Source organism: Penaeus vannamei, chromosome 18 (assembly GCF_042767895.1).
Source record: "Penaeus vannamei isolate JL-2024 chromosome 18, ASM4276789v1, whole genome shotgun sequence".
Taxonomy (NCBI): domain Eukaryota; kingdom Metazoa; phylum Arthropoda; class Malacostraca; order Decapoda; family Penaeidae; genus Penaeus; species Penaeus vannamei.
The window spans coordinates 100,001-110,000 of NC_091566.1; the positions used below are offsets into that span (position 1 = coordinate 100,001).

Consider the following 10,000-nt stretch of genomic DNA (forward strand, 5'->3'; position numbering starts at 1 on the left):
CTAAACCATCAATTGTGCATCATGATATTTAACCATAATTGTTTTATCAGTTTATATTCCCATTCTATACTGACACTGTGTTCATTATACCTTGTACATCTTAAATATTGTAACCTTTATCCTTCCTTTCTTCATAACATAACCTTTGGTGATAAATTCATGATCAATCTGTGGGAAAAAAAATTATTTAAAAATTAATCAAAAAGAGATTATGATGTTATACATATTTTCTCTCAATATCTAACATCTTTCAGTCTTTAGCCCGATCTAAAAACACTCAAATACAAAAATCAGCAATACCTTTGCACCTAGTTCTTGAAGAAATTCACAAACGTTTGAACTAACAGCAACATCTAGGCAGTTTCTTAGGAGAGCTGATGTACCTGTGGAAAAGGAGAGAAATGATACAGCAAAACTTTTGAAAAAAGAATTAATGTCAGATGCACCAGAGAATCTAATGGCTTGTTTTATTCATTTACATGACAAAGGATATCAGTTAATTTGGAAAGAGGCTAAATTAACTCATAGATCGTCAAATTCATTCAGAGGAAAAATAATTGAAGCCCTTCTCATTAGAAAATTGCTTAATTTTAACTTGAGTGCTGGCTAATGGGGGTTGGATGATCTTACCCCATCACTAGTTAGCAAAGCCTTCCCCAGACTCTTCGACCTCGACCCTCTCCTGAGACCTGATTCAGATCTTCATTCTGTCTCTCTATATAAGCTTGTAAAAACTCTCTCCTTGTATTAGTTTTGGTTTTGTCTGTAGAGGAACTCATGAAGAGTTTGAAACGTTACGCTTATTTTCAGTTCTCATTGAGGCTAGTTTCATTTTAATTTTTGTGTACATGTTATTGTTTGTGCTTGTGTTCATATATATATATATATATATATATATATATATATATATATATATATATATATATATATATATATATATATATATATATATATATATATATATATATATATATATATACATACATAATTCATATACACATATATATACATATATACATATTTTATATATATATATATAAATATATATATATATATATATATATATATATATATATATATATATATATATATATATACCATATACATATATATATGCATAATATACATACACATATATATATGCATAATATACATACACATATATATGCATAATATACATACATATAAACATACATATATACATAATATACATATATATATAAAATATATACATACATATATACATATATATACATATATACATATATATACATATATATATACACAAATCCAAGCAGCCATACATACATAGAGAAATACACTCCCCCCAAACCCACACATGTGTATGCATGAAAGTCTGTATATGCATATATGTATATGTATAAATATATTAATGTGTGTGTATATATATGTATATCCATCCATCCATCCATCCATCCATATTAATAATTAAACACTTGAAATCTCACCTATTTCTGGGAATCCAACGTAGCGTAACTGATACGGCAACTCTGGGTGATCTACAGCACGTCTTACTCTCAGCATAACACCTTGTGATGTAGGTCCAGGTGTGGGTGCAGCTGCAGATAATTGGTATACAATCATAAAACACTGTAATTATTTGATGATAATACAAAATAATACAAAATCTTATATATAAGAATATATATCGGAGATATATAGAGAGCAACACAAATGTTCACAATCATTCACATTTCTCCACATGTGTGTGAAGGTACACACACATACGCAAAAGAAAGCAAGCATGTACAGCTGGACATATAAGAACAAAAAATTGTACATATCTTATTCTTGACTGGTAATGAAAACCTAACCATTACATCTGCTGCTTTATTTTTCAAGCGTCAGTTCCAGGATTTGGGTAGGTAATTTTGTCAAGGTATTTTGACCCCAATCTTTGGTGATAGATGTATCCATTACGAACACATCTTTTGATCAGTGATGTCTCTGCTTTGAGGCTAGAAAGATCTTCCATCACTCTGTGTAAGGGGTCCTTGCTTCCTCTATGACCATCTGTGGGAATGGTCAGATAATCCAGAGCATGGAAATAGTGTCCTCCCTGGAGCCGGTGCTCTTCCAGTCATGGCTCATGGATCATACATTCCTCACTTGTTCATCAATGAAAATAATGCAAAAAACGCTTCCTAAATGACCACAGTCTAATCACACTCTAAGAGCCTTGGGCACTCATGGCAAGTCATTCCTGTAACCACAGCCTTCAAGCCAAATTTTTCATGACAATGTTTACACTGTCCAGATCATAGGGATTACAACTTAGTGTGCATCTCTTTATTTGACATTGTTTTGCCAGCCACTATTTTGTCTAACTGAGATGTCTAACCCTTAGTTCACATTGCTCTTCCTGTGGCCAACACAGGGTACTGTTGGTGGATGTCATATGTCTCAGAAACAAGTACACTCCAAATGGGCTACTTGCAATGTGCCAGTGGGCATGTGAAGAGGGTTGCCTGTGTATGTTTTAGCCCTGTAGTAAGCACAAGATTTCTCCTTGTGGGACATTGCTGTACCTTTAATAGTTCTACTACCTTTTCATAACAGCTGGCTATGTCAGTTCAGAGGTCATGGCTTACTTTGCCTCTTTACAGTTGCAAAGGTTATCTAAGAATTGCTACCGTTTCTCTTCTAAAGCAAAGTGTTACCCTACCATAGAATTCACTTCAGTCCACCTGCTTGCAGTCCATCCTCTGCACTCTTCTATTTGCCGTGACGATGTCTCATTGCAGGCAATCAATCAGGATGCCTCCCAAGTTCAGACGTGAGACTAGCCCTCATTACTCCCTCTTTGTCATGTGTGCCACACTGATGTTTCATTCATTTCCTTCCTACCTTTTGCATGTATTTTATCGGCCTCTGTACCTGAACTCAAGAACAGAGAATGGGTAAGATATGATGAAAAATGTGTATTTTTCAGTCTATTGAGCTATGATATCTCACTCCCTTTCTGTTTCATCACTGGTACTCTTGTTGTCCTAAATTTTAGAATCTGAAATGCTGTTTGATGCTGGAGAAGGTGAGGGGAGAGGTGGATGATGGGGAGTTAAGGAGTAGTCAGCAAGTGGATTTTTTGTTTTCACATGCTGGTAATGACACATGCAGCTTTCGCTACAAACACTTTCAGTTAAGATTTCTAGATGGACCCTGACATGAGCTAAACATAATCCAAAGTAGTTCTGTTCGTTGATATTTGTATGGAGTAGCTAAAAGCAGCCACTTGGACTTGCTCCTAGTCTGTCCCTATTCACATGGGCCACTAATGCTCCCTTTTCATTTCATTTGCTATGTCTGGCACTGATGTATTGAATAATATCTCAACAGCCCTTGTTTATATGTTTCCTATATTGCAAAGTTTCTCTCAGTTCTAGGCTAATCAAGTTTATAAAATAATAGTTTTCATATTACATATGGGTGAAGCAATATTGAATTATTGTGTTGACATATTACAGACTATCAGGACCCAATATCCACCCCTAATGCTTTCAAAACTTTAAAATAGGTCAGCCTAGCCAACAGGATCTAGGGTAGGGCTGGGAGGAAGAGTGTACTTAAAACAGCACACCCCTTTGTGGCTAGGCCTAAGCTGTGTACAGGCAGCCCATCCATTGCGATGGCTATAGTTATGCCCTCTGCATCAGGATGATTTTTTTCATTGTCCTCAAAATTGAGATTTTTTATGCTGTATCTGCCTTTCCATTGCAAAAGAAAGATAGTCTAACCATGCTAACAGAATTAATTCAAACTAATCATTCACAAAATTTACCTGAAAAATCCTTCAAAAGGAACACAATCTCATGATCATGAAATGTTTCTGGTTGGATGTCAGCATTATCACAGAGTCCTCGTAGTCTATCAATCACTACTAATAGTGACGCATCCAACACTGATCCTGAAAAAATACAGGTATATATTAGAGTCTGCAATACTGACAAAAAATATATATATTTATAGTGTTAACCCATCATTGCTGGGAAAGTGTACCATTCTTTGTGGCAATGCTTTGTGAAATGTTTGAGCACACTGATGGCACAAAAGTCAATTAGTAGACCCTGTGACCTCACCAGAATTCACCTTTTCTTGAGTTTACCGGATTTTTTTTTTTTCTTTTCACAATTGTCAATGTTGTTATTATCATTATTATTACGGATGTTATAATCATTTGAGTATTATTTACACTACCAACAGTAGTATAAGATAGCAGAAAATATTTCTAAAAAAAAAATAAAATAAAATAAAATAAAAAAAAAGGTAAACAGGTGAGATAGCTAGTACATATAAGAAAATTAATTGGTGACAGTACTTGTGGAGCCATCAATTAATAAATTAATAAACTAATCTCACATTGGCCATGGCATGTATAGTTAACAAAACTTCCAATTAGTACATCACTTGTCTGGAAGTTGCAATTCTTATCTGGCAATACTTTTGCAGTACGTAGTATTCCATGAATGGAGAGGTAATTGGTTGAAATAATTGTACAAATAAGTACAACACGTGTGTGTGTATCAATCTATTCATCATTCTATAAACCTACCTTTATATGCGTGTATGTATATATGTATGTATAAGCATGTGTGCATATATCGCATTAAGACACACACACACACACACACACAAACAGAAACACACACACACACACACACACACACACACACACACACACACACACACACACACACACACTCACTCACTCACTCACTCACTCACTCACTCACTCACTCACACACACACACACACACACACACACACACACACACACACACACACACACACACACAAAAACACACACAAACACACACACACACACACACACACACACACACACACACACACACACACACACACACACACACACACACACACACACACACACACACACACACACACACACACACACACACACTCACACTCACACTCTCACACACACACACACACACACACACACACACACACACACACACACACACACACACACACACACACACACACACACACACAAGATTTATAAGACTGTTCTATCTTTATTTTATTTTCCGTATTGCTATCTGAAAAAAAGTAAAACCTTGATTTCCATCAGTAATAGTAACAAAAGATTATTGCTGGTTTGGAAATAATTTCAAATCATTACTCTGCAGTAACATGAAATTAACTGAAATCAAGTTCACATTTGACCCTAGATTTATATACTCATCCTCAGTTTTATACAAGAGACAATTACGTCTTACAGATCATTATAACATTTCCTTGTTTTCCTCTCTATGAATACCTTTGTTAGGCTTGAAACTAACTACTAATAAAATGTGTACATATTGGTAAAAAGCAATAAAAAGATAAAGAAATACAGAAATTATACAAATTTTTATGATACATAAAATCAATTGGGTTGACAGTTGCCAAACTAGGATTTAAATCAAGACAGAGTGGATTACCAATTTTTTCAAGCACAAAGTCTCAGAATTGCATTACCTCAGATAAGAGACCCATGTGGTATGAAACAAGTTCATCCTCTACATGAAATTAGAATGTAACTGCTGAGAAACAAAGCTATCATATGACCTTACCCTGCAGTAAAAACTCTTGATCATGTACAATCGCATTCTTCTGGGCAGAATCAATTGTATCCATGGCATTGGGTACTGTTAAAGCCATGGTTAAGAATCTGAAAGAGAGAAAAATATTTCTGTTGCAACAAATACATATCTTAAATATGGGATCCAGTTCTTGTGCATGTCGGTATGACTTTCATAAATCCTTTAGTTGAAAAAATATATATATATATCATAAAAAATAAGTAAATAAATAAAAAATGTTGATTATTCAGAATACCTTAACATAACCAATCCCATAGATCGTGGTATCAATTGATTCCTTTCACTCTCTATTAACTATATATGTTGAAATTATGCTAAGGACACCCCTACCAATCTTGGCCCCAATAGTGGGGAAGGGCATGACAGGTACCAGGAAAATTGCTGGGTAAAATATGAATAATACAGAGAGAATTGTCAGCCCCAAAGGAGAGGTTGCAGGAGGCACATCCCCTTGCTTTGGACTGGGGCTGTACATTATCATGGTGACGTATCTTGCGTATATCATTTGTATTCTATCCTGGTTCCTTTCATGCCTTCCCCTGCTATCACAGGGCCGAGAATGAACGAGCGAATATCTTTCATATATAGGCAGCAGAGGGTTCGAGGAATCCATTGTCATTACTGGTCATGAAAAGGTATTCTAAACAGTTAGCAAAAATAATTTCATATAAAAATATGATCCTGCCACTTTTTTTTTTTTACCTTCATCCATCACGGATAAACAATCTTCTTAGGTGCTTTTGTTTAAATTGTTAAGCATTTCTCTAGAAAAAGAGCCTTTAATAAACAGATAAGAAATTACTGAACATTCAATTCATCAATAGAAGATAACCAATGAAACCTGTTTGTAAATCAACAGGCAGTCATAACCCAAGGACTATTTCATGTTGCTTATTGGTTGTGGCATCATGCATTTTGTATCCTTGTGACTACTACACTGCCTTTGGTACAAGATATCCACTGACGATGTGGGATATACACTGGCAATGCACCCAGGAGCTTCATCATCCAATAAGACAACAATCCAAGCTTTAGCCTGTCAGAATATATGTGGATGTGGTTGAAGTTCCCAAGAGCAATGCACAGAGATAGAAGGAAAGAGATAGTCAAAACATATTTACCAGAAAATGACAGAAATATTAGCAGCATATCACCACTCAGAGACTAAGTGCACAACACCCTCATGCAGCCAAAGTTCTTCCTGCACGTTTTCTATGAAGTTTGCACATAGTGCTAATAAAGTGGGGATAAACAGAAGGTACGAAAGGATCGGTTTGATTTTTTTGGTTCATATGATACCCTGGTTTTGGTACTTTGTCTCTGGAGGGTGTATTGCTCTCAGTAACAAATACCATGGATGTTTGTTGACCTTAACAACCTTAGAACAATGAGGTGCAGAAGCAACTGCAATCACTCCATACATAGTACACTATGTAGGTAAGCAAACTAACAAAATCCCAGTTTACATTTATACATCATTTGGAAACTGAAAGCATTTCATACATACTGCCTACCTGGACCCCTAAAACCCAAATGTTCCACAGGTTCCTAAAGTTCTGCGGGATGGAGTTGTCAACTCAAAACCTTAGACTTGCACTGAAAATGAACAGTTGAGTTAATCTTTATGGTATGGATGCTGTGTTCGGAACTGCTCGTCCTGCTCGTCCAGACCAGTTCGACAAGATGTCTTGACCGTTCAGAAACTCTACCAGCTCAATAGCTTTTGTATGTAAACACTGACATGTGCAGGTAACCACTAGGTATTGATGGGTAATTGTATGGCCTTTTATTGATGTTATCAAAGGATATTTTTGTGTTTGTCAGTTGTAAGTAAGTTAAATATGCATCAAAGTAGTTACAAAACCTATGCAGTGTGTAAAATAGAGACAATGGTATAATAAGAAAGTGCATGTTTACATTCAAGCCGGTTGCATTCTGAGCAGAAAGGGTCTTGGAGGTTCCGAACGCAGCCTCCTTGTCCTGCTGGTCCTGGACTAGTTGTCTGGATGAGCCAGACGAGTTCTGAACGCAGCATTGATTGGGCAAATTAAAGATGATTTTCTTGTAGAGAACAAAAAGTTGCAGGTGTCAGTACGAGAAGTCATCTGTAGAGATGAATGGTAATGCCACAAATAAAGGAAAAAGATTGCAGAAAACACTGCTCACAGCCTAAATCCATTCAGTGCTCCTAAGTCTCAGGACAGAGCTCTTATGTTATCGACCTTTTCCTTGGGCAGTTACACTCAGTCACATCAACTTAAAAAAAAAATGTTATACCATGGAGTTAAGGACTTCTCTGACAAGTGCATTCATATTGTAAAGAATTTCTGATATCAAACTACAAACTACCCAAAAGATGTGACAGTGTCTTCTCATAAATCATCTTAATTGCATCCTTACAACTGTACCATTGTTTCCCTTGAAACTTACTAAAATCTTGGAGAGAAAGCCTGCAATTTGAAGCCAAACACACTTGCACAGTCACGTATCAACCTAAGACTCTGTGCCGCAGCAAGGACTAGCATTAAGTAAACAACAAATATACGAGCAAGAAAGACCTTGGCCTATTTTTTATCACTGAGGAGACATCGCCAGGGATGTCTCCTGGTACAAGCTCTCTCTTGCTGGAATAAAGAGGTGGACTCAGCCTTTGCTGGGGTGCTGACTGGCGCGGCAGGGGCAGCTCTTTTCGTTTGTCTGTCTGTCTGGCTCTCTTTTCTGTCTGTCTATTTGTCTCTCTTTTCTGTGTCTGTCTCTTTTTCTGTCTGTGTCTCTCTCTTCTGTCTTTCTGTTTGTTTCTCTTTTTTGTCAGTGTCTCTCTTTTCTGTCGGTCTGTCTGTGTTTCTCTTTTCTGTCTGTCTCTCTTTCGTGTCTCTCTTTTCTGTGTGTCTCTTTTCCGTCTCTCTCTATTTTATGTCTGTCTCTCTTTTCTGTCTGTGTCACTCATTCCTGTCTGTCTGTCTCTCAAAAAAAAAAAAACCTTAATCGTCATAGATAAATGCAATATTCCCCGTGGCAGAGGTTTGTAAACAACTACAATAGAGTGACTGAATGCAGGCGCCACAAAATACAACAGGCATTTTTGAGAAGAGCGCATTCTATAAGCATTAGTAACGCCTAAAAAAACTGAGAAAAGCTTACAGTATCTGTGTCGTTGCACCTGCGTGAAATCTTTGCGCTTCTTCTGTCTTTTTATCTTCTTTTATAGGATTTTTGACTTAATTTTCGTCTCCAATCGGCTGCCAAACTGCTCCGTTGCGTTCGCCTAAGCACCAACGCGAACGCAGGAAGGCCGCTCTGTTGGCGAACGCAGACGGCGATGGCCAAAGACTACGCTATTGCCAAAGATGACAGAAAAAACTCAAGAAAAAATGGTCGAAGTAAAGAACAAAAGGAAACAAAACTTTATTAGGAGGGTGAGAGGTCTCCAAGCAAAAGAAACATACTATAAGAACCAAATGTAGAGACAACCAAACATTAACCTTGCAGCCAAACGGAATACCGAAAGATAATATAGAAATAATTTGTACAGATATTGATGGTTTATCTTCGAAGTTGCTAAAACTAGAGACATTGAAACGAACAGACCAGATGTAATATGCATCACTGAATCCAAACTGGATCCCTCCCTAGACACTAGGACTCAAAGACAGAAAAGATAGGGCAGATGGAAATGGAGGGGGTAGCAATATGAATAAGGAAAGGAATTATTATAAAGGAGTTAGAAATTAATCAAAACCTCATAGTGGAACTGAAGATAATCGAGGTAGAAACAGAGTAAACATAATAATAACCATGGTATATATGCCACCTCATACATCGGTGTGGTCACTAGAAAATTACCAAATACTAACTTAAGAGACATTAAAGAGCCTGGAAGAAGTGCTACAACTTTCGGAAACCAATGCAAAAGAAATTCTTATCACAGGGGATTTTAATAGCAAAATCGACTGGGAGAGTTTCGATCCCAGAGCGCAACCATATTCGTGGAATGCAAAGTTACTAGAAGTCATAAATGAGCATTGCCTTTTCCAGAATGTAACAGATCATACCAGGATAAGAAAGCTAGATAAGCCGTCTATGCTTGACCTAATATTCACAAAGCATAACAATGATATTAAGGATATCGAGTCCTGTCCTCCTTTAGGAAAGGGCGACCATGTAGTGATGAAACTAAAATACTGTCTGCTACAAGAAAAACAAAGGAGAAGTACAATTACAAGAGAAGTGATTATAGAAGCCTTAAAGATTTCTTTGGTGGCATAAACTGGGAAACACTTCTGGGCGATGAGAACCTTGATGTTCAGCATTTAAAATTGTGTGAAATCTGTAAAAAAGGAGTAGAAAAATTCACATAAAAATTCAAAACTGAA

General features: G+C 36.6%; 1 protein-coding gene across 2 annotated transcripts in view; it reads right to left on the reverse strand.

The window, feature by feature from the left end:
• Positions 1–8,926, reverse strand: part of MED18 (mediator complex subunit 18) — a 9,271-nt gene extending 345 nt beyond the window's left edge. Inside the window, exons 1-6 of one of the 2 annotated variants that reach the window (XM_027379026.2) lie at positions 8,769–8,926; positions 5,598–5,695; positions 3,800–3,925; positions 1,470–1,580; positions 301–383; positions 91–168 (exon numbers count right to left, since the gene is read on the reverse strand). In XM_027379026.2, coding sequence (XP_027234827.1) covers positions 91–168; positions 301–383; positions 1,470–1,580; positions 3,800–3,925; positions 5,598–5,685 — 486 coding nt within the window. In that variant the 5' untranslated portion in view covers positions 5,686–5,695; positions 8,769–8,926. Of the gene's footprint in view, positions 1–90; positions 169–300; positions 384–1,469; positions 1,581–3,799; positions 3,926–5,597; positions 5,696–8,185; positions 8,317–8,768 lie in introns of those variants that run through there. The other variant, XM_027379027.2, reaches the window with a different exon arrangement.
• Between the last annotated feature and the right edge of the window lie 1,074 nt (positions 8,927–10,000).